Source organism: Rhyacophila brunnea, unplaced genomic scaffold (genome assembly GCF_057557595.1).
Source record: "Rhyacophila brunnea isolate RB1 unplaced genomic scaffold, BYU_Rbru_1.0 scaffold_11, whole genome shotgun sequence".
Classification (NCBI taxonomy): domain Eukaryota; kingdom Metazoa; phylum Arthropoda; class Insecta; order Trichoptera; family Rhyacophilidae; genus Rhyacophila; species Rhyacophila brunnea.
The window spans coordinates 104,734-131,498 of record NW_028232763.1 but is presented as its reverse complement, the minus strand read 5'-3'; the positions used below and the strand labels follow the sequence as shown (position 1 = coordinate 131,498).

The window sequence follows — 26,765 nt, the reverse complement described above, 5'->3', positions numbered from 1 at the left end:
AAAAATTCGATACCAGATTCGCATTTATGCAAAAGTGTTAGTAAATGTTCAAATTTATTAAACATTATTATTAAATCCATTTAACATGGAGGTGGAATCGGTGCCTCAAAATTTACAAATGGAGCTAATAGAACTGCAATCAAGCATAGAGTTAAAGTGCATGTTCGAAGGGAATAAGCTTAATTTCTAAAATTAAAACGACTGGCAATGTGCATTACAGCAGCATTTGGGACTACCTACATATCGCTGCGAATCGTTAATTTCGAAATTAAATGTAGTAAACATGCCTCTGATGATAACCTTGTGTCGCAGCAGGTTGCTCGATGAAAACACGACAAGATCTTTGTTTTTTTTATATTATGTGCGGCCCACCTAAGCTCAGCAATTTTTTTTGGTCCACCAAACGATTTGGGTTGGGCATCCCTGATGTACAGTGTTCCATCAAATCAAAACTTGGAATCAGATTCTGGGATTCGGTATCGGTTCTTAAAAAACCCGATATACCTACTTCCCTTTTATACCACATTAAGTACCCAGTTATAGGTAGGTACATAGTACCGTGCGGCTTAAGCGTCGACCTATAGTGTCGTGGGTCCCAGGTTCGAACCTGGGTCTGGCAAGTGCACATATTGTTTTTCAATTTGTGTGTGAGTCAGATTATGGACCTAATAGGTTGAGCAAGTGGCGGACATGCATTTTTCGTAAAAACAAAATCTGTTAATACAAACCACCACTCTGTGGAGGCCCATATTATGATCTTATTAGGATCGGGCATCGTCGGAATATAGTATATTATTATGGATAGTTTATTTAAGAATCCAAACGGTGGGTGTTCATACAATGCCACACTATTTTCTCAAGATATCATTGGCATATTATGGACACACCAATTTGTAGGTTCGACCCACCAATCTCTTTGGTTCAACCACATTATAAAAAGATACTCCATTTGACGAAATATCTACCCCGAAATTTTAAAAGGTTCCAGTTCCCGTTCGGGATTCTCAAAATTCTGAATCCGTTTCGGGTTGCGATCTCCAAATAATTAAGGGGTTCTCAGGGTTTCGTAGTTTCATTTCAAGCTCTGGCGAAAATTATTACTTTTATGAGCAGGTAAGTAAGTCAGTGGAGAAGGTTGTAGATAGGCTGTCAAGATCCGACATAAGCACCTATAACTAAACAGCTGAGCACGGACCTGCGCAGAAGTACGCCTTCTTTCGTGCGCGAGTTGGGATGGATAATTAGTAGGTACATCCCTGACCTCGGGAATATTAACGTCGGAACGTGTTAATGAAAAGTTTTTTGAACACGATTCAATCGTATACCTATTTATAGTTTTACAATTACAACTTTACTGAACATACCGATTAAAAGACATTATTTTTGTAAATTATAAAAAGAATGTTCACTTCTACTTAAAGTCATAATTGGTGTTATTCTAATTATTTAATTAATAAATACCTGCAGCAATATAATCAGTTATTGTGGGTTTAATGATTTTCTTTCCAAACTTAATAATTATCCAGTATTAATAATTAACCCAACTGCCTACCATAATAATAATTAAGAGGTGAAATTATTTGAATTTATATTTCTATTTTTAATTATCAAATATTAATTATTGGAGTTCTAAGTGAATCACTGAGAATAGAATATAAATTAAAAACCTAATTTCGCCGGATTTGTTTTCTCAAAAAATGACAACACATAAATCTTCTACACGCGACTGCAGCGACTTCCCGTCGTCGCCGAGATCTTGTTGTGGACAGTAGTTTAATAATTTATTCATATTGGAAGTAACTTTGACGATTTGCTACGTGTAATACGGGCTGTTCCCTTCTTAGATGCTCCCGTACTGGCCGAAAACAGTCGAACCCAACCGAACATCAAAAAGATAACGTTTATGTTGTCGGACTATAGTAGGTTTTGTGGAGATGACCAATTATTTTTGTTGCCTGCGAAGTTCACTCTATCGGACATAGTCGATCAGTATAGTTGGTAGTAGTTACTAGGGAATCCAATCCCGGGATTGGCATTTTTTTCCATTGTTAATATAATTTTTTTTATATTTACAAATAACATTGATAAAATCGGTCAAAAATAAATCTAGTATAACTTATACTATTTAAGACATTTATTGTTAATTTTGTATACCTACGTTCAATCTTGGAAATACATAAGTTTAATGGTGTAAATAATATTGTAATATAAATAATAATGTGAATTTAATATGAGATTGCAGTTTCTGATAGTAAAGCAAATCATGGTGTAGGTACTTATGGCCTTTCTGCTTCATAAATCTAATTAGTCAGCTAAATATTTAACTGCCGTAAAACGTATGAGATCATGGTGGAATTACTTTGTTAATAGTGCGAAGCGTTGTTTTTTTCCAATCTTTCTTAATTTTTATTAATTTATGTGAAAAAATTAAATAAATCGGCAACTTACACATGGGTATAAGTCAAACTTTATTCAAACTCAGTTTATTTCTAATGTAGTTATTTGTTATTAAAAGTAGTTTTTCTGTTGTATTTTCGTTATTTTATTTTCCATATAAATTGATCAAAAAATCAATCCCGAAAGTTTCGGGATCATGTTTATCAATCCCGGGATTCATAGGTATCGAAAATAACTCGGGATCCCGGGATTGGAATCCCTAGTAGTTACCTATTTATGTGACAATTAAACATTATGTTCAATGTATCATTGTATTCATCGCATCGTAAAGATGTTGAAAGAAACCTAAATCTACGAACGGGAGCCTATGTAGGTGCTATATGAAAGTGAAGATAACAAGGTTAGGTTAGGTACCTACTAAGATTAGTAAATGATATCAAATTAGTAGTATGAATTTTTAAAATGTCATTGCCTTTTTTCCCGATTCTCACCAACATTGACATTTGTGTTCAGTATTATTTGGACATCATTAAAGATACACAATTGTACGGCGTATCTATATAAATTGTTAAAATGTATTATAAATTATAACAACAATGAATCTATTCGAGCTACGTTTCGGCCTTCGTATAATTCAATAACGTCAAATTTATGGTCAACACAATCGACTTACAGATCTTACTATTAGTAATAGGAAAATTCGAGTCAAATCCAACCCGTCAAAAATGTAAACGCACTGTTGAAAATATTGATGTTTGTTGTGAATCAAAGTGTGTATGAAACAATCAATTACACGTCGTTCTCAAGAACTTGAAAGACATTTCTTATGGCACTATGTAGGTACCTGCATAGAATATTCTTAATAAAGGCGTATAAGAACTTAAACAGAATGACCACTCGGTGCGTCGAAATTTTGCCTCATTATTTCATGAGAAAATCATCTTCAGCGATGAACCTAATTTTCGGTTAAATGGTTTCGTAAATAAGCACAGTTGTCACATTTGAAGTAATAAAATCCGACATTCTATTCTTGAAACACCAAAAACTTAACAGTTTGGTCCTAGGGTGTAATTAGACCGTTTTTTGTAACGAAATGGCAAAGCAGTCACTGTCAATGGAGAACGCAACTGAAAAATGATTTGTCTAGCATGAATAATTAGATGATTTTGATCTGGACGATAATGTAGTTCTAAAAAGATGGTGCAACTTGCCATACAACTCGCGACACAATCAACTTATTGAGAGAAAAGTTCAGTATATTTATATCTTTTATTTGATAACCCTATATTTATTATTCTCGTACTCTTGAGACTGATTTGCTAGCTGTTTCCAAGGTCCGCATAAATAAAAACGCGTTGCACTGTTACAAGCTTACAAGACTTTTATTACATGAACAATGTTACACATCAAATCGGAAATATTAGTAAGACACCAAACAAACCGTCAACGCAAGGACACCGTTTTGATTTTATTTACAAAAAAATTACAACCTCGAGCACTATTGTTATTATTATTTCTCAATTGTTAACAATTATTCGAACCGTGCCTTGAGGATCGTTCTGTAATTGCAGTCAAATGTTATGCATAAAGTTTATATTATGTAAGTACCTACCTATATAGGCGCACAGAGTTTAAAGTTAATTAATATTGTAGGGGGCGGTATTTAGAGTGTGCACGTGACCGTCGACCGCCGAGGGACGTCACCGAGTTACACAATAATAGTATACATAGTTGGCAAAATTCAACCAAAACCTGGAGATGACGATGACGACGACGACGACGTCACAAACAATATTACTATTAGTAAAATCTACACATTAACGCGACCTATGACTCGTTTCACGTACTTTTCATTAAAAGTTCTTTCGGTGTCAATGTCAACATCATCTTTGCGGCTCGCTCGCAGAAGATGCAGCGCGAGACACGGGCGCATACTAGGGCTTACATTCTTACATGGTGGCGGTTTTCTGTGAAACCAAAGGGACCGTCGCTTCATCACAAAATACCAAAAAGTTTAAAATAAGCGAATTTTCCACAATCCGAGTGGAAGAAAATTAAACGAACAATTGAAATATATCGCTATATTAACAACCAATATATTGCGGTTTATCGCAAAAGAAAAACTTTGGCGGGGGCCTCCAAAACGATCATAGCTAAAATTGTCAACTTTTTCCGAGACACAAATGGTTTTGGTACCTGAGTGATAATTTTCCACCAGAATCAGATGTGAGATATTCTTTAGCTTTTCAAAAAAAAAAAAAAAAACCAACATGTAGCGGTGTTGTATCTAATATTTAAAAAATATATATATATAAATTAACCTACACCTCTTTCAATTAATACTTTATATTATGGAGAATTATCTGCAATACACTTTGTTATAAAAACATGCAATGTTGCTGTCCTGTTGCTACTTATTAAGCATACATACTACTAAAAACATAATGATTCTCGATTATGGTTTTCCACCAACTACGGCACTATCTAATTCTAATAAAACAGTAGTTAGTGAGACAATGTCCTGTCAATTAACCACATATTATGTATAATATAATGAAAAATTACACAAATACAACAAAAAATCGGAATAAACATTAATAACTAGAGACCGGATTATATCATGCAACATAAAAAGCTTGAAATATGCATGAAAAATGCTTAAAATACGCATGAAAAGTGTCAAAATGGGCAACATAAATAATAAAAATAGTCATTTTTAGTTTTTTTATTTCAAAATCAGCATACAATTAATTAATTATTAAGTAATTAATTAATTATTAAGTAATTAACAATTATTTAACATTTTGTTACTCTTGTAAACGTTAACAATAAGGTACTGTTCCAAATGTTCGGTAGTACCTAACATTGTATCTTCGATCACTCAAAATATTTTTATAAGTGGAAAAGGACCTTTCCACATCCACTGAGGTAACTGGGGAGTATTTTAATTTGGGTGCTATGTTAGCACTCATTGTTTCTGGCAAAATTCACCCATCCCATTAATAAAACTATCAATTTGACACAAAGGTTCAAAGCCTCGGTTATAATTCAAAATGTTTTCAAATACACGCGGGAATACCTCTAGCAATGCGGTGTTCATTTGGCGGATTTTATTCATCAGCGAATAGATTCAGTCAACGCCAAAGCATGAGATGATTTGAGTTTCCCCATCTCCACCCGCCATGTAGGTAGGTATATGAAAATGAGTGCTAATCACAGCTAGGTTTTTTTTATATAGGTATGTATGTACTAGAATCAAATGCTTCCTTGGGTTGACAAACTGCCATAGCCTCTACACTATCGAAGTCGTTTATTCACTACACCTTTGATGAAACTACGCTTTTTGCGAAAATATGCATCATCACTAGATTTTAGGTAAAATATGCAATTGCATATAATCCGGTCTCTATTAATAACTAATCACAATGAGAAAGATACAATCCCCAAACTCCAGAGCACATACTCGCTCATAATATTGTTTGTCCCATCATAATATTATTACGTTATTCTATATAGGTAGGTACGTTAAATGTTTAAATGACTAAAATTGGGTAGCGAACGTAAATGAAATCGTATCATGCTTTGAAATGGTTAAGAAGTAATTAATTATGGTTGTGGGTAAAGAGCGGAAGAAGTCTATCACAACACATCACCCAAACATGTCTTAATTTTCGATGAAAGTGACGAAATCATGGCTAATCTATTAATTGCTGCAGAGCAGCAAATGTTGCCAAAAATATCTAGATCTCGTTCGCAGCATACAACTCGCACTCTGCGAACGAGTGCCAGCGCTCGAAACTAAACCGTTATTTTAACTGATGCCATTCGCATTAAACGTCTGGTGAAAGAAAGCAACAAAATAATATATTAGAGACGTACGATGGAGAATGATTGAATATAACATATTATTTAAATTTTACAATAGTCATTACCTACAACAAATAATATTTAAGACACCATAGTTATAGTAGAAGAGTAGGTGTGGGTGTGGCCACCTCATAATGTATGTTTGAATCAATTAGGTAGATCGATAGCGACCGCTCCGCACCGCACATCAGGGACCCTGCGTTTGATGTGAATAACCAGTATTTTTTATGACTGGAAATGTCTCGGGAGTACCTAGTTACCAGATAGTCGACTGAATTTACATGACTTCAAGTTAAAAGTGCCCATGGGGTGCCCGTAGAGTCGAGTTAACAAAATTGTAGTAAATAACAAAAGCTAATACAAAACAAACTGCCGAACATTCAAAGTGAAGAAATCTTCAAAAGGCAAACAATCGGTCTTAGTGGCGACCAGGTCGGACAGTCCGAAGGGCCCGACCATTACAACCACACAACGATGCATGCAATGCTAACGTATTAATTTTTCCATAGCAGGAATTCAACCATAGGTACTAAAAACTTTCTGCAAACACTATAAAGCGCTGTAATACAAAACGTCTGTATTCCCCCTCTATTATATATACCTATCAGCTCTTCTTTTGTATAATTTCATTACGATATTAGCTGAACTGAATGAAATAATCAATATAAAGACTATGCTGGAGTTAGTAGTATATTCTAACAACATAATATACCTACTTTAATTATTTCAGAATTAGTAGAGTAGGTACTGTTTTTAATAGAGATATTATGCATGGGGACAGCTTAGTTATTTATTATTACATATAAATAAAAATAACTTCCTACCGAAATGTATAACATTTTGTAACGTGTACCTAATTAAGTGCATCGAATTGTATTAGTCAGTGGCGGCGTGAACTAAGTATTGGAAAATGTATTTCATCCGTCCACGTGGGTACAACGTACAATGGAGGAATAGGTATAGGTATTGCGAACTATTTTTAACGAAGGGGTTCGGATCGCCCCGAGATTTGTTGACATCTGAGTTGGACACAGCTACGACGGGGGAAACAAACCCTACTACGGTTCACAGAGATACCAAAGTAAAACTCCTCAAATAAAACAAAACTCATATCAGACCTATACTGACTTATTAACGGGAAAGCTGCGCTTTATTAAAAAATATAGGGGGAACTGGAATATTGGAATATTAAAATTAAGGTATCGAGAAGTCTTCGAAGCCGTATGCCGTATGGCGTATACGAATGCGACACACTGTATGCATCGTGCAGAGATTGTGTCATCGGAAGACACCCGACTATCCCGCAGTAGCGAAGGGTGGAGAAAGGTTGTTAAGATCCATGCACATTAAACTTTGTTGGTCATACGTATTAATTGTTTTTATTGAACTAGTTCGAGTTTAAAAAACTAACCAACACCGTCTGTACACTATTTATGACTGATCTTAACAGCCTACTTCCACCCTTCGCCACTGCTATCCCGAGAGGGAAGGAAAATTTGAGTTTGGTGGTCGGTCTGCATAGAAAGAGATCCCTGACAGCATCACATAAGCAAAGTCGGCGGAGGAAGCTCGAGGCGGTCAAGACACATATGGGGCTGCAGTGTCGATGGCAATAAGTAGTACTGACATTTTCGGACGATAAATTGATTATGGAAAAAAATTATAATCAATCACTAATCAGCCGAGTTCGTTGAAAGTATAAGTATAGCACAACGATTCGGACCGCCACCGCCTCCACCTCCGCCTGATTGAATCGATCACCTGGCGCGATCAGCGATTTGATTAACACTTAAAAACGACACAGAATGGGATTTATGCGTCAGCTGCTGTCTCCGTCCGACTTGGCCAAAACTCACGACGGCCTTCACTATAATAATAAATCACTATCGCCGAGTTATATCGAGACCAGCTTGAACACGCGGGGACATAATCGTTCGCAGTCGATAACATATTTTCCTAATTCCGTGTAGAAATTATCAGGAAAGCGAATAAGTCTAATTACAATTAATCAAGACGGGCACGTCGGTAATAATATTAATGATCAATAGAGAAGAATAGAGGTGAAACATTAATAATCTGCAGCAAGACGTCCTGTTTTTATCCCAGCACATTAATTAGAAGCGTTAGTCCACCTGTCCGACCTGCCGTTTGCGCCGACCGCACCTGCACCTCACTACACAGCACTAGGTTAGGTTTTGGAAAGTTCTTTTCTTACGAATGCAAGATTGATATCGTTGAATTGTTACATTGTATAATGTGCACCTATATAATATTATCATATGTTCATATAGTTAAATAATATAACACAGAAGATACGTGATACATAGTATGCAGTCAGTGACGTCCCTAGATAAAATGCCGCCCCTAAGCAGTGCCAAAATGCCGCCTCATTTGTTTATACATTATTTTTATCATCATTTCATCAGTCCAATATCTAAGAATTGTGTTGTATGGATACATTACTAACAAAATATCAGACTAATTATTCGCAAATCTGCACGTGTCATTTCTGGTCACCAAGGACGTCACAGGGCAACGGAAGTAAAGTAGATATCACGAACCCGACAAAACCAGTGAGTTGATTTTTTTAATGGAAAGATATTTTCGTTATTACTAAGTTTAGGTAGCTATTTCAACATATTCCAAATGATTTTTCTCGATTTGCCGCCCTTAGAGTTACTGCCGCCCCCAAGCGACGCTCAATCTGCCTACCCCCATGGGACGTCACTGTATGCAGTCGTAATTACTTGACGACACCGACACCCTCAAAGGTTAACGAGTAGATGACAAAATAATCAGTCGGCCGCGACATGTTATTACCAATATCGATAAGTTATCGGCATAGTCAAGGGCATTCGAAAGTTTTACGAGTAACCCGCAAGTCCATAGTCCGTTAAAATAGTGTAACTTGACAGGTGAGAGGGGCGTTTGTGTGAAATCGGTGAGGTCTTTTGACAAGAGAAGCGTCTCGATGATGTAAAGTAAACGAACGAAGGTCTCCGACGCGCCGCCGTCCTTCCGGGTCGCGGAGGACATAGGGAAGTCGGCGACCCCGCGAAGGGCCGGGGGTCGAGGCGACGTCGACGCCGACGTGGAGCCGACGCGGCGTTCGTTTTTAGACCGCGCACTTCGGTCGCCCGGACGGTCTTAATATAACCCGCATATCTCGCCGAAGCGACCGCCGCACTGCTCTTTCCGAGGAAACGCGTTGCATAATTTCGCCATTATCACAATTGCATTCCGTACGAATTTTGGAGAAATCAAAGAACGCATCGGGAACAGCGACGCGGAGCCCACGGGGGCGGGGGTCGGTGACTCACCTTCTGCCCGGTCGAGCGTGAACGTGAACGAGAAGTCCATGTTGCTGGGGGAGTCCGGAGCGGCGACTGCCGTTTCGCGGGCGAGACTGCCGCCGCTGCCGCCCTCCCCCGCCCTCGCGCCCCGGCCGCCCGCGGACAGCGACACGCGGTCGGGATCGATAATGCTCTCGATTATCGGTCATCGAGTTATTCCTCCGATTGTCAGAACATCGGCCGCCGTCGAAGACGTCGAGGCCTCCCCCGCGACGTCCGACGGACCGGGGATGGCGAATTTCTCCAATACGTGAGGTGAGACGACAGATCCTTACTAAGTATGTAAGTAAATTTAAACTTTAAACGTTGTTCTTCGATAGAATCTTCAGTTAACCCCTCGTCTACCGGTCCTTTTCCTTTAGGTGCTTGGCGGTCTGCAACAGGTGCTCCCAACATTTTAATAATTCGTGGTTGTGAATCCTTTTTGTGCGATTATTACCATCTAAATGAAAAATAAACATATCAAATGAACTTTTACAATATTTGCGAAAGTTTAGTTATTTTATTATATAGAATTATTTGCAAAACTGAAATACGAATATCATAGGTAGTCTAAATCTCAATTCCATATGAATTTTGAATCAATCTTTCAACAAAAAAAATCAGACATCCATTATACTACCTACTGTTCTTATGTTGGTAATGAACTGTTAAATCACAGCGGAGTAAACACTGCAGGAATGGAAAATGCGGGTAGCGTTTTGATAACAGACAGTTTTCACCGAGTGCCGACAGCTCACAGCTGATTAAATGCAAGAATAACCGACTGCATTGAATTCACTGCGAAAGACATCCTGCAATTAAAAAAATCGGTGTGTGTACTTGTACGCGCGTTAGAAGTTATACTTCTTTGGCGTAACAAAACAAAATAAGCCGTTACCTGAGGTTGATGAAAACGTATGCGATTCATCTGTGTTTCATATAGCTTTATAGCACATGACAATTTATTGTAATTTAATTATTGTATTGGACCAAAACTTATCTTTGCCATACAGCGGTTATAATCGATTCAGAAGTGCCCATGATGAATTAATAAAAAATCAAATTTTATTGGCGTGTTATTATGATTGTATTCATTTCGGTCTCAAGGGAATTTTATCGATATAGGTACGTCAGCAATAATATTATGTATGCGAATAAATAATATTATTGCAGAATGTACCTACTTTGGAAGACAAAAATCTCAAAACCTGTGTTTGAAAAATTTAGCAAACCGCTATGTTAATTAGTTAACGATTAAACAGGTGACTGCACAACTATTTTCGTTAACAATAATAATTTATTACAAATCAAAAGTAAAACAGCCTATTTAATGGTTTAACTCAGCGATACTCAACCTGCGGGCCTTTAAGCTTTTATGTGCGGCCCGAAACACATTTATTATCAGGAATTTCGTATATCTTGAGATTCGTTTCGACTTTGACGCACAGATCTAGTATACGAGTGTTGCTATTGCACACGATTAATTAAAAAAAAACACGCATAATTTTTAAAAAAAGGGGGGTTTCATGATTTTTTCGTCACACCAGTAGTGATGCGGCCCGCGTTACTTTACAAATGTATGTATTTGGCCCGAAGAAAAAAAAAGGTTGAGTATCATTCTTTAACTGAAAAGTGATATTGGCTTTTGTGATGAAACATATTAATTATTATTGTCTTCAATTATTATAAGCCGCTAATAAATAAATTGACATGGGATATACGACAAATATTATCCTGAACTGTAAAGATATGTATTTTTGTGTATGAGGTATCTAAATATTGTAAATTTACAACATACCATTGTTTGAATTATTTTCCAACTAAACATTCACAAAATTTATTGATATATAATTTTACTCATAAATAATCTCCTATATATTATTATCCTAAGAGATTTTGGAAAATACGTCAACTTTTTTATTTAAACACCGTTTTGTTGATTATTAAAGGAATTCACTTCAATTTTTAGAGTCCCGAATCTACTTCCATTTGAATCGGGCATAATCTGATAAAACTCGACACAATCACAGATACTAACGTTTTTAAATCGCGTTTTATATCCGCCACCATACATTTTCGCATCTTGCTGTCCGTGTACCTCAAATTGATTATAATGTCGTTTAATACTTTTTATATAATCAATATTGCAAAATATCTAAATTAATATTCCACAAAATTATTCAAATCTGTAAGTAGCACATTGGCGTACGAACAAGAAATAAATACATATTTCTTCACTAATTACTACGAAAATATAATCTAAAACCATGTCACTGCTTTTTATCTGTCAAACTAAAAGACTTAGATTGTCATTTGTTTTCTTTCGCAAAACAAGTTCATTTGACGTATCAGATTTCAAATTTAGAATTTGCAGGAATAAGTAATCGAAAAAATGTGACATTTCTATTAGCACCCATAAATAATCAATTTCAATCAAGACATTTATTGTAAGATGAAGATAATTTTAATAATTCCATCAATAAATTGAATAATTTCAGACTTAATAAATAAGAAACTAGATTATATAGGTACATATTACGCTCTTCTCAATATTATAGTAAGTCGACTGTGATCTGACAATAGTATCTATCTGCAGTTTTGGCAAATTCTAGGTTATTGGTGTATTTTGTACAAAATGGTGACGGATCGAATGGAAATATTGTTCTACAAAAAAAATCCTAAAATGCTCAAATTTGACGTGGAAAATAGTGTCTATCTGCATCGAAGTGTCTAGAAACTAAAAAGAAATATTATCTATCTGCGTGATTTATTTTATTATGACATTACAATTTTCATACATCTTTAAATGACTGTTTTAGTACTAATATTAAATCATTTCACTTGAAAAATAAAAATAATACTGATACCGACAAAAACAGTTTTTTGAACCCCCTGAAAAATTGACTATAAATGTCAGATAGATACTATTGTCAGATCAACGTCGAAGTATCACACACTTCCATATAAAATAGATAGGTAGTTATCGTGATTCAGTAATAATTGTATTATTTTTACATTTCGTTGGTAAATGAAATTCATGTGACGTTTAATACAAGTAATTAAACATTAATAATGTTTAGGTATATATTTTATAATAATAATTACATATAAAATTACAGTAACCTTTCTTCTTCTTTTATATCATTAGTAACTATTAATATTAATAAAAATTAAATTGCAATAATGTTTCTTTTGATAATGATATTATGCATGTTGTTTGCTATTTCATCTTTTATTTCTTCTAAGTGAAATATATATTTATAGTCAAATATAGTCGATTATGACCTTTATACGACACAATTAGGTACAATAAGTAAGTACCTACCTGTTTCTTTTTCCATTTTTGTACATGATAAAAATAATATTTTTTTTATTTCCCCACAAAGATAATTTGTTAAATAATAATTTTAGCATGTTGAAATTTATTCATTAGTATACGAGTATTAAGAACTTACGAATTTTAAAATAAAGTACTTACCATTTTTGCTCTTAAGCAAAGCATATGGACACACCCCTTCAGAGTGGTAATTACGAGTATCTTAAAAGACTTATTATAAGAAATAGTGGGTGCAATCTAAGGTGATCCCATTGAATAAATAAAACGTATTATATCGCAATAATCTAAATGTATGAAAAATAAGACTATCCTGCAGTGGCGATGGGTGGAGGTAGGGTGGATCCACCATAGATAGTACAGACTAAACGTTGTTAGTTATACGTATTTATTTACATTGAACTAAGACTACAATTTACAGATAGTGTTCTCATTCATTCATATTTATTTTAGTTAAACTATGAACATACATTACACGTCATGTTGTTGGTTAGTTTTTTAAATTCAATTAAACCCTGGGAAACCAAGCCATAATACGCATCTGTCTATAAAATATTTAAAATTATGCCATTAAATCATACATCATTTTGGATATTTAATAGATAGAATAATATTTTAACTACTATTGTTTGGTTTAGGCAGGGTTTAATGAATTATAAAAAACTAACCAACAACATGACGTGTGATGTATGTTCTTAGTTTAACGAAAATAAATAAGAATGAATGAGAAAGTGCAATATATAAACATATTAGGTATATTCTATTAAAATGTCAGTAGTAGCGATCGGCGATTGCCAGCTGTTCTGCTAGGCCTATCAGTCTGAAGTGGTGTCAGACGATATTTTAAAGGCCAGACTCCAGAATAGACTACGCATATGACCCCGAATTTATATTGGTAGTGACGACTTGCAAATCGTAAAACTGACAAATCAGCGAAATATCAAACTGTCTGAGGTGAATGAAAATCTATGACGAAGGGAAAATTATGGCGCCGCCTATGCATACTTCACAATTATATTAATATAGAATACCGCCAAGCCGTCTGCAAGACCTAGCGAGACAGACTGGCGAGAGCCAGCTGGCTCAGCTAGTACTTACATAAATATAGCCTCGATCTTGATACAAAAGCTTTACAATGAAAAATAAATATACACTCCAATATATGATTCTCACAAGAATGAAGAAGAAGAAGCTGGTTTTTCTAATTCAGAAATCTTCGCGGGTGTGCACACAACAACTCATCAACGTTTCATCGCAATCAGAGGAATGGTATAGGAACGCATACGGGACAAACATACAAACATTCATTTTTATACATATAGATTATTCGATTTAAAAATGTGTCATATTATATGCCCACCGCAGTACCTACTTATTGTCTGCCAATAGTATTCATTTTATTGTCGCATCATTGTGAAACCCGATGAAATAAAAGAAACAATAATAATAAGTATTATTTAGGAATATATTTTCTAAGTAATTCATAAATGAAATCATTACATAGATAGATTCAATATTAATACAATACGGCAGTGGTTTCCAAATATTTTTATTGCTTATTGCTTCAATATACCTATCTGGCGCAGAAATCATTTAAAAGTGGAAACATGGCGTACTTATTTTTTCCAAAGGTACAATTTTTTATGAATGCCTCCACTTTGTCTTTTTTAATCAGTGAATGCAATAGTGGTCCTTGCATTGATTTATTCACTCAATTTTTTTAAATTACAACCAAATAGACAAGTTTAATAAGAAAATTATCGTTGCTAAACAAATTTGCCTCAAAATTCAACATTATGATTTGACCCTTTTATTTATTTTTTTCACGAGATAGCCAGCGCGCCAATAGTATTGAAGTGAGGTATTATAAAATTAGTCTCCATATTTTTAGAGAGATATGCAAACAACCTTTTATAGGACTGTTTTTTCATGTAGTTTATAACTAGCGGCCGTTTTATAAACTATGCATTTGCAAATTGTAAACCTGTGGCTACATTAATTGTGTTAAACTTTTCGCGCCTCCCTTTGCAACCCTCCGCGCCTCCCAGTTTGGAAATCGCTGCAATACGGTAGGTCTGTACAAAATTATGATAACCGATTTCATTTCCTCTATACTATTTTTTTGATATTTTTTCAAACATGGCTTTTGAAAAACCCGATCTTTTGAAAAGAAAATAATAAAAACGCAATTATTTAGTGAAATAAAAACAATAATAATTCCTTCCTGCAATCCGTCCGAGCAAGAGCATATTCGCGTGGCTACTGATTATTTGAAAAGTAAACTTACGCTAGAAATAGGGACTAGATTAGGGACATATTGTTAAAAAGGGTGCCATGCATAGAGGTATTAAATAAAGTGCCATGATATATTTGAGTAAGCAGTTCCTCTTGAGTTTTTAGTGTGGTTGAATTGGTTGTCATTTACACACGAATGTCCTGTAGGTTGGCTGACACATTCAAAGATGAAGGCCTGTTTTAATGTTTCGTTATTATAATATTCAACATTGTATGAACGAATGACACACACGATTTTTGATACTTATAAATGTGAATGCTTGACAACGGATATGGAGCAAAAAGAAAAGAGAAGAGGGCATACCTATATATATAATTTTAGCTTCGGTTTATAGTCACTCATGCACATTGTATGTATAGCAAACCCAACTTTTCCTATTGTGAGTGAGATATATTTTCATTTTCACGTCGCATACGGTCAATGGGTGGAGGAGGTGCGGGGTGCGGGCTGCGGGGCAGTAGGATAATTTTAAATATGCTCGAGCGTGCCGAGTACAGAAAAATGTTGCAAAGATTTGCTTTGGAAGTCTTAAAATGAATATGATTACAAAAATAAGTCTCAACAAATCGATTACCTTATTGACTGGTGTCATTGGAATTATTATGGGCTATGGCAAGTCACCGATAACAGTGGGTCGAGTAGGAGTACTCGCCTACATACAAACTTGCAATAGTTGCCAGTGTTGCTACCTACGGTACGTACTATGTACCTCAAAAGAAATGAATTAATATTAGGAGTCGGAAATCGAGAGTGTGTTCACGCCTCTCGGAATTTATATGCCTATAATGGAGTGGAGTTAGTGAATAAACATGAGCAATAGCGTACGCCATACGTCTGGTCGTGGGCGCTTCTCTTCTGTATGTTTGGTTTCAAAGAGAGCGGGATACAGTGTTGCCATATTTTGAAAGAGGAATTATAGTACAGAGCCTCCAAAATTATAGTATTTGGAGATAAAATATAGTACGCGTTGTCATCTGTTGAAAATGAAAATTTTCCCGATTTTTCATAGTCGGCTCGTTAGGAAAAATATTTCGCCGCGGGCCGCACGTTCCCAAATTTTCATGGTCGGCTCGTTTTTTTTAGGAAAAATATTTCGTCGCGGGCCGCAGGTTCCCGATTTTTCGTGGTCGGCTTGTTTTTTTTTGGGAAAAATATTTCGCCGCGGGCCGCAGATTTCCAAATTTTCGAAGACCACTCGATTGCGAAATGGCAAATGCAGAATTATAGTACTTTTATATAAAATTATAGTACGATTTTCAAAATTATAGTATTTTGGGCGTACTATACCTATTTTATATCGTACATAGTACGCGGACCAAAATTATAGTACAAATACTATAATTATAGTACGGTTGGCAACACTGGCGGGATATCGATCAGAGGCGACTGATTGCGCAGGCGCCCTCTACGGTCCGCGCCTTTTGCCTGCCCTCGTAAAATGTTTTCCTGCGTGACTACATTTACACTCCTTGGAAAGTTCTTTTTGCATATCGATAAAGATTAGCACGTGAGAATAAAAGACGCGTTTCAAAATTATATTAGAATTTTAAATAATGATTACCATTAGATCGGTAAGTCCGTCATGTGGAAATAAATTATTTTGTATTCAAAGACGATAATACAATAAAATTACATTTTGAACACGTTTTAACACCTCGAGACTTTAAGAAAAATATTTAATCTCGCCTCGAAATAATATATTAGGAGGATACTATAGCATAAAATAAATCGATCTGAGACCTAACACAATTAATAATAGGTACACGTATTGATTCGCGAGGGACCTGACGCCGCACGCTATGGCTGAACAGACCGAAGTGGCAATGGGCTGACATCCATCAGAAAAGTGAAGTGTCTTCATATTAAAAATATTAAATATATCATTACGAAAATATCTACGCGCGTTAGAAGTTATACTTCTTTGGCGTAACAAAACAAAATAAGCCGTTACCTGCGTCTATTAATATTACAGTGGATTAGGTTGATGAAAACGTACGCGATTCATCTGTGTCTCATAGCACATGATAATTGTAATTTAATTATTGTATGGACCAAAACTCATTTTTGCCATATAGCGGTTATAATCGATTCAGAAGTGCCCATGATGAATTTAAATTATTTACTAACTCAACATTCGCCAAATTTATTTATTCATTGATATATAATTTTACTCATAAATTATACTTAGGTACATAAATATAACCTCAAATCTTGATACACAAACTTTACAATGAAAAATAAATAGACACTCAAATATAAATAAAGTTTTATGAATATAAATTAACAGTGTAGAATGTTGGTCTCCAGAAATTTGTTTATAAACATATATATTTTTATGACACGATATTGGTTATGTTTACAACACGTGCTCTTTACTTGGTTGTATTGAACGACTAACTAAATGACACTATGTGCATGCGCATGTACCCTTGAGACCGAAATAATAAATGATGTGTTACATCGGCGCGCGCAACTTCGTCACACGCCAATAATAAATTATGTGTTGCATCGGCGCGCGCAACTTTGTCACACGCCAAAAATCCACTCTGATCTGTTTTTCCAAATGCGCCAAATGAAGTACAATAACTCAAAAAGACGCTCGTCAAAAGGAAATAAGTCGGTTATGAGTATCGGTATTTTATATTTAACGGAACGTACAAAATTGATCATATTGTATGGTCCTACTAATTATATTATAATCATTTTAAGAAAAAATGTGCAATAAATTTAGTGAATCATAGGTAAGTACTTCTGTTCTCTTCGAAAAAAATATAATTTATAAATTTTACCTGTATAGGTATAACAAACGCAACGATACTGTTAAATAACAATAATAAAACTACGGAGTATTAAGTTATAAAAGTACACTATTTTTTTATAAAACGAATAATTCACAAGATTGAGAATGTAATTATTTTATTGAACATACACTTAATTTGAAACACTTCCAAAAAACATTTTGAAAAATATTACGCCGGGAAGGATTTCTAATCGGTTCTACACCTGAGTGTATATTTTACCTGCCAATACAATATTATGTTCCTACCAGTGGCGGCCGGTGGTCTTCAGAATAGCATTTTCTGGTAGTGCGCAATGGTTTACCTTCTATACCCAGCATTGGAGCATAGGGCAAGCACAAGTTCACGCCACTTCTCTCGGTTCAACGCCAACGCCTCCCGCCATGTCAGACCTGCAGCACGTAGGTCGCTTTTGTAGCACCGCTGCAGGATGAGAGAGGGCCGACGATGGCAACGGAGCCCTTGAAGCTGTGCCATAAGGGTACGCAGTGTCATACTCTTTGGCGGCATCAGGAACACTTGTCCTAGCCACGTAAAGGTCGTAAAGCGTCTCTCCATGATTACCTTAATCACCGAAGGCTGCCGTGTCAATAAGCTAAGAGCCGAATGCAGAATCTAAGAAATCGTTCCTAAGGATAAGTCGCCGAAAAGGATGACTTAACTATAGACAATCCTGAGTATAGAGTTAAGGAATCCTTAACCATAGACTACTTTTGTTATGAACACGCCCCCTTCCGTATTACGCATGAGTGCAGGACCGTAACAAAAATATCGATATTTTGAAGTATCAATACTTTATGAAAGATACATCGATATTTTGCTATTGATAATTTCTTTCGATAACAATGGATATATAATAAAATTATAAATAATCCTTCGCAAACAACCATAATTTAACAACGATATTTACAAATATGGGGCTAACAGTGCTCTAGCCTGGGGGTCAATCAGATAAGTGAGATAAACACACATCACAAATTTGCTCTAATATTAAAAAAGTCGCCTGCGCACTATTTATTTCAACGATTTTAACATTTTAACAATAATAGTACGATGCATTTTTTTATTATCGTATGTCGCGATACTTGACAACTCCGCAATTCAAATAGATATAAATTCTAATGGTTTTAAGTTTTGTACTATTCCATTTGAATCGTTTTTTGCGACACGGGTATCGCCTTTCGGCATCTTCAGGCACTATGCACACTCACCAATAGTAAATACAATTGACACACCGACCCGGGTCGTATCATGACCCATTCACTGCGTCCAACGCAACTGGTGCGTTGCCCATCAGGTGGACATTAGATATAATTGGGATGCTATTTAAATGTGATAAATTATTATTAATTAAATGGTCCGCAGTGAATGGAGACTGCGGACCTTTTAATATAGTGATATATTAAAAAAATACACAAAATCACCAAAAATACAGTAATTATCCTTCATTTTACCTCGAACATCGTTTGAATGCTGTATTTCGAAAACGTTGCTTGACACATTTTAAAAAAACAGTGACATAAGTTGCAAAAATCTTCATATTACCTAAATACACAAATGTTAGTAGTTTTTTTTAAAGACAACGGTTAACATTTGGTATAAAATAATATATTTTACATCTACCTACCTATTTATTTTTTCTATCTATTTTGACTAAAACACAATAGTGACTTGTAACGTTTTCAAAATACAGCATTCATTTTGAAAACGCTAATATTGAGCGTCACATTGCTTTTAACCCTAAGTAAACTTAAAAATCCTGGCCTGGGGAGTGGGGGCCCGGTTCAGGTTGTGTGGGCCATCCTTTCCTTAAAGGATGATACTTTCTTTCGATACGATACCCATTCCATGTATCGATACTTTTTCAATGGATAGACAGGCCTATTTTTTTTTTGCTCCCCCTCTCATCTTATGTTCGGCGGATACCGCGCAAAAAACAAAAGTGTTACCATGTTAAAAAAAATATCTTGCGGTGCCTGTAGAATCACGTATCATGACTTACAACGGAAACATAAGAGTATTATAATTAAATATTAATATGTATTTATAGTTATTGCATTTATAAAGTGCAGTTGTCATATTTTTGTCATCGTTTAACAATTATAAAATAATTTACCTAAACCATAGGAAAGAGAATTTTTCAATATGGTATTATTTTCAATAGAAAAAACGACCGAAGCTTTAAGACGACTTGAACCATAGACAACATGATCTTAGCTAAGGACGATGTTTGTGCATAGTGTTTTGTCCTGAGGAAATCTTAGTTAAGACAAATGTTTCTGCATTAGGCTCCAAAGCTTTAAGACGAGGTGAACCATAGACAACATGATCTTAGCTAAGGACGATGTTTGTGCATAGTGTTTTGTCCTGAGGAAATCTTAGTTAAGACAAATGTTTCTGCATTAGGCTCTTTGATTTCGTTCCTAAGGATAAGTCGCCGAAAAGCATGACTTAACTATAGACAATCCTGAGTATAGAGTTAAGGAATCCTTAACCATAGACTACTTTTGTTATGAACACGCCCTCTTCTGTATTACCATTTACCACTGACAGCTGCTGTCAAAATAAATTCGCATGTCTATAACACAGTCCATACACTCAAATTCATTAAACAAAGTATCTCAATATGGATATTGATAGTGTTAATTCGTTTGGGATGTACTTGCAGAGTATTATTTTATTTTTATACGCCAGCCCGCAGAAATACAAAATACCAGATGAAGAATGACACTTGATGCTAGTGTTACCATGTTTAAAAAAAATCTTGTGGTGCCTGTGGAATCACGTATAATGACTTATAACGGAAACATAAGAGTATTATAATTAAATATTATTATGTATTTATAGTTATTGCATTTATAAAATGCAGTTGTCATATTTTTGTCATCGTTTAACAATTAAAAAATAATTTACCTATCGAGAATTTTTAAATATGGTATTATTTTCAATAAAAATGATCTTAACTAAGGACAGTGTTTCTGCATAGTGTTTTCTGCTAAGGAAATTTTAGTTATGACAAATGTTTCTGCATTCCGCTCTAAGATAATATCTTAGTGTAAAAAGACCGAAACGTCGAACTTCTCAGAAGGTAAATTAAATATGTCTTTGTTTATTTATTCTATTTCATAAAAAAGGTTTAAACAATTGATTTCATTTCAGCAGAATGATTTAATATCAATAAAGAAAAATAAATGTCACGGTTTATGGCTTAACGCTCCGAACAATGAATGCGTCAGGCAAATAAATAACCGCTGATGTGTTTTTTTTATACTGAATGTATTTCGAGTGGTTTAGAAATAAATGCGGCAGTTTGTATGTTCGTAAAAGTTTGGCGATTCATTGAATCTTAAATGTGGAATTGTTAAAAATTAACTCGCCAACATTGTTATAAAACAGAAACTGGCGTTTTTGTTTCTAGAGTCCTAATTTCGTGCGCCGATCATAAAGTGTGTAAAAAATTCTACACAAAACGCTACCATCGGAACATTGGACTACCGTTTAAGAAGTATACAATGACCTCATTGTAATCCTGAGCAAACTGAAAATCCATTTGGATCGCAATCGCTTTGCGCCCATGAACCGAGTATTGTTCATAATACTGCTACATGTCCTACTTTGCGAAGTGAGTGATACACATATGAATAACAATGATAAGTTGAGTGATGTCTTCAAAAATGCAGGCAGTGCGTAGCACTTGGATGGTATTAGAGGAGCCGCCGCTGGTTCCTACATGTAAGATTTATAAAATATATTGACTAATAAATTTATTACCAGGTCTTGACAGATTAACAATTTATGTCATATATTAACAATTATTTTTCATACATAGAAAAATTGTGCAAGCATATTATGACATACACATTATGAACAATATTGTGTTCTGAATCGTATAGGTAAATCGTTCCGTGCGCCAGCGCCAGCGTCGTATTTATGTTTTTGAGGCGTCCTGACGCGTTGCGGCGTGCCGGATTTTACCAAGCTATTGTATTAATAGACGAAATACAAATAATTAATTCAACGTGCTGTCAGTGTCGCAGTGACATCTTTCAATCTTGTTAGAAATCTCTTCACTATTTTCTTTACCTACTGCATCATTAAGTATCGTATGATCGCAATTACAGGAAGTATTGACTTTGTTAGTATGAAGTCTAAGATGATGGAGAGATACGGAGCGAGGACACAAACCTGTTTGACTCCGGTCGTGAACCCGTAGCATTCTAATGGTAGGGTCAACAATTCTGACACAACATTCGCTATTCTCATACAGGGATTTGATTATGGCGACGATCTTGGAAGGGATCCCCCGTATGCCGCTAATATCCTCCATATGGAGGGGTGGTGTGGACTGTCCAAAGCAACTAAACCAACGGAATGTGCAGTTCATGGGTTTGCTGGAAAAGTCGTCGAAGGTCGTGAATTTGGTGCACGCATGCGCATGCTCGTCCGGGTAAAAAAATGGCCTAGTTTTTCACGAGGACGTGCATAACCTGGTCCCACATTCTCAGGACGTGTGTGTCAAAATGTTTCTCAAAACGGAATGCTCATTTTTATTATGTTGTAGACTATTCGTAACCAACTAATATTGTTTACAATATCGAAATAGTCGCGGCCAAAAGGGCTAGTGTGTTTTTTTTTATCTCTGCAAACTGAAAATGTCAACACTAAAATATAATAACGTCTCGACTCTATTTAATACATGTTCTATGGTCTCGACGTTAGCTCTGTGAGAAATTAGTCAAAATTTGATGGATGCCATAATGTTCAGTTTATTTAGTTTATCTAACCAAAAAACCTGATATCGCATGTGGTAGATGTGTGCTGAGCATGGAAACATTATTGTGCGGCCATTTTTTTTACAAATGTGCACGCGCACACGCTAGTGCGGCTAATGTCTTGGAGCAATGATATCTAACCGGGTTCCGCGAGAATTCGCAAAAAGTCACATTATAAGAGGGCGGCAAAAACGAAGGAATGCGAATAATAAAGCAAAACTTTCGAGTTTCACGGAATCTATCGAGATGAGAAAAATTTCGTTTGCGGCGCCAACATTGACTACGCATAACAGAATTAATAAATAATTTGTTAGACGTATACATTGCAGAGTGTGATGCAATTACGTACAATTAGAGATTTTCTGCTTGATGGCGGCACTTTGAGGAGGTATGTATCTTTTGTAATTTATCCCTTTCGATTTTGATACGACTTCCAGTTAGGAGTTCCCTGAGGTTTTACGAAATGCTATAAAGGTTCCGCCACCGTTCGTAAATGTAAAGGAAAAACGATGGACAAGGAGTGGTTCAAGTTCACCGAAGGCGAATATCATTTTGTAGACTGGGAAGTCAACGACCAATATTTTTGGATTTTAAAGGAATCATAAAGTTTGATCATCTACTTGGGAAAAAACAAGACAAGAGATAACAAGCTTTATTGGATCGTTTGAATGATGAGTTTGTAGGATAGCGGCCAAGATTGGCTCCGGCAGCTTTTTTCTGTGTCGCATCAGCACCACCCACATGCTCAGCGTAGGTCAAAATTGAGTTTTTATTGTATTTTCAAACCATGATCCTGGACACTCCTTAAACGTTGTAGATAATCTATTTATATAATTTTGAAGCCTTATTATCCTTTATATTTATTTTAAACCTCTCGCTCTATTGTTTTAGAATATAGTCATACTTCGGTGACCCACTGGGGAATGACAAAAGAAATGGCGTATTTAAAAAAAACACTACCTTATTCTTAGGTCAATAATTATTATAAAGCAATCATTATTCGTAAGATGTTTATCACACTTGAATAGTCAAAGACATGGCTTATAATTAGTATCTTTAGAATTATCTTCAAATGTGTTAATCTTGCCGATTTTTTGAATAATAAAACGCCTAATTATTGTCAAATTTGGGATCACAGAGATTATCAATATAATTTTTTATCATAAATATTTTACTAAAATTATCTCGTCATAAATTATACTAATGGTTTTATAAATGCGATTAAAAATTAATAAATGTAAAAAATCTTAACACCACTGCACATTCATGTACCGAAATATGACTATATTCTAAAACATTAGAGCGAGAGGTTTAAAATAAATATAAAGGATAATAAGGCTTCAAAATTATATAAATAGATTATCTACAACGTTTAAGGAGTGTCCAGGATCATGGTTTGAAAATACAATAAAAACTCAATTTTGACCTACGCCGAGCATGTCCCCCCTTAATGACTGTAATGAGTAAAAGAATAACCAACAGACGGTATAAAAAAATGAAAACTCCCCAGACTAAGTGTGTGGCCCGGAAAGGATACGATGTATAAAATAAAATTGTTTATTTTTTCAAAAAATCGGTGTGTGTACCTATTTATGTACGCGCGTTAGAAGTTATACTTCGTTGGCGTAACAGAATAAAATAATCGCACACCGCGTTAGTCAAAATTCACATCAACCAAAAATATTCAAACAGTTAGAAAATAGTTTTCATATAAACTAAATATGTAATACCAAACAAAAGTAACGTACCTATCACACTTAAAAATACTAAGCTTAGTTTTGACAGCTAATCACATATAAAAAGGAGAAGGTACAATTCACAACGCGAAAGAATATTTTTCACCAAGCAGAATAATCCATACTCGTTATTCTATGGTCGGCTATGATCACATCATTGCGCGAGACGTCATGTTTCAGATCTGTCAAATAATAAAGTATGATATAAGATAGAATTGACGTTTTAATAGCCCCATATCAATAAAAACTAGAATAAAGGACGGCCGCTTATTGGAGTGCAGCTGGTTTATTACTAGACACTTTAACTTATCACTAAATAAATTATTTAATTATTTCTCGTTGTTTTCATTTTATTTTGACCAACAATAATAAATTCGTTTCCTAGGCAACGGAACATTTCTTCGTACATATAATAATAAATTCGCTGCCTAGGTAACGGAACAATTCTAAACTATAATATTATACTCGTCACGATTGCATTATCATACTGTGGCGTAATGGCAGTGCGTTCGGCTGATAACCGAACAATCATGGTTCGAATCCAATGAGTGCGATTTTTTTCGTGTGAAAAAATAAATTATGTGTTACATGTCACACGCCAAAAATACAATCTGATCTGATTTTCCAAACGCGCCTAAAGCATAACATCAAAAAAATGTGCTTTACTTGATTTTTAACAAACTTTGCAAACTTCCGTCATACACATTTTATGTATTTGTAGGAAAGGAGGATCGGGAGCTTTATCAGCGGATTCATGTCCGGAGTCCCTTACTTCTGACGATATTCAATTGATATTAGCCTACCCTGCTACATTTTTCAAATGCTTTCTATGTTTAAGAAGGTGTTTTCTATGGATAAACGTCCACGCGTCATAATAAATACAATGTTTTTATATATAAGAAATCAAGTAAGGCACATTGAACAGACGATGAAATTATTGAATAAAGGATTATCCACAGAAATCGTTATACGAATATTCTACTAGTGTGCTAGTTTTTCTGGAATCTTGACGACGTTCTTCGTTCAAGTTTATCGCAATGTAAACCATGCAAACGCATGTCATAACTCATAATATACTTACATGCGTATTGACAAACGGGTGCGAAACACTGACGAAAACTTTCGGCTCAATACAGAATTTTGATAACTAGCATTTTTTTCATGTTGTAATAGATTGTAAACGATTAGCAGATAGAATGCGACCATATTGATTAGGGCTATACTTCAGCTGAGGCATAATCTAAATCTAAAACGATCGTGACTAGGCGATGCACGGATTGTGCAAATGACGCGAGCCGACCGAAATATAATTTGTCATAAAAATTCAATATGCGTCCATTTAATGTTATGTGTATTGTTATATTAGTAATAATAATAGTATATTCGTTGACATGTTTTCTTTTTCAAGTACATGGGTAACGTTTTTAGTCATCTTTACACGATTTAAGAATATATTCCTCCGACGCCATCGTCGCCGTCACAAAATAAATTGACGTGCTCACACCGCGACTATCGGTCTCCGATTGGCGACGAGTGCGAAATTTCGTTCCACCTACTGTTGCCGTTTCACTTATGTATGCTCTTAAACTAGGAGCGGGATGTTTGTAGATAGGTGTGTGATAGTGAAATGAAATAGTGAGAAAGTAAATAAGTAAGTTTGTGCATAGGTATGTATATATATACAATATATTATTGGATAAGGGGGAAGAGAAAAGACTCACTCACCTCTAGGATGCAGGCGATCAGGGGTGAACCAAGCGTCTGTGGACAAGACAAAATAAGCGTCAAGAGTAGTATGGTTAGTTGGCAATTATTATACATACATATATTATATATTATTCATATTATTTAGTATGCGGATGCGGTTATACATGTTAGTAGGTACTGAGGATTACTGTCGTTCGTTTACACTTATATATATATAAATTATTTTTATAACTAATACAGCACAATTAAGTAATATGTATATTAATAACATCCACATACCTAGCATGTAAGAAAACAAATATACGCAATTCGATGGTCTAGGCTAGAGCTAGAGACTGATAGGTAGGTACCTACTGAAAAACTACATCGTCAGATTTCTATATTTTCTTTTTCAGTATTAGGTAGGTACTATAAGCAAAGGTTTTAAAAAACAACATAATATCTAGTTAATTCTACATAACATAACATAAAACTTTATTATAAAACCACTGAAGTGCCAATTAACATTTCTTCTTTTTACCAT

At 35.2% G+C, this 26,765-nt stretch overlaps 1 protein-coding gene across 3 annotated transcripts in view; it reads right to left on the bottom strand.

Annotated features, from left to right (window-relative positions):
• Positions 1 to 26,765, bottom strand: part of Rtnl1 (reticulon) — a 46,148-nt gene that overhangs the window by 8,221 nt on the left and 11,162 nt on the right. Inside the window, exon 2 of one of the 3 annotated variants that reach the window (XM_085957731.1) lies at positions 26,261 to 26,296. The exons of 1 other annotated variant lie outside the window; for it this stretch is intronic. In XM_085957731.1, coding sequence (XP_085813857.1) covers positions 26,261 to 26,296 — 36 coding nt within the window. Of the gene's footprint in view, positions 1 to 9,584; positions 9,653 to 26,260; positions 26,297 to 26,765 lie in introns of those variants that run through there. One more of the 3 variants, XM_085957754.1, reaches the window with a different exon arrangement.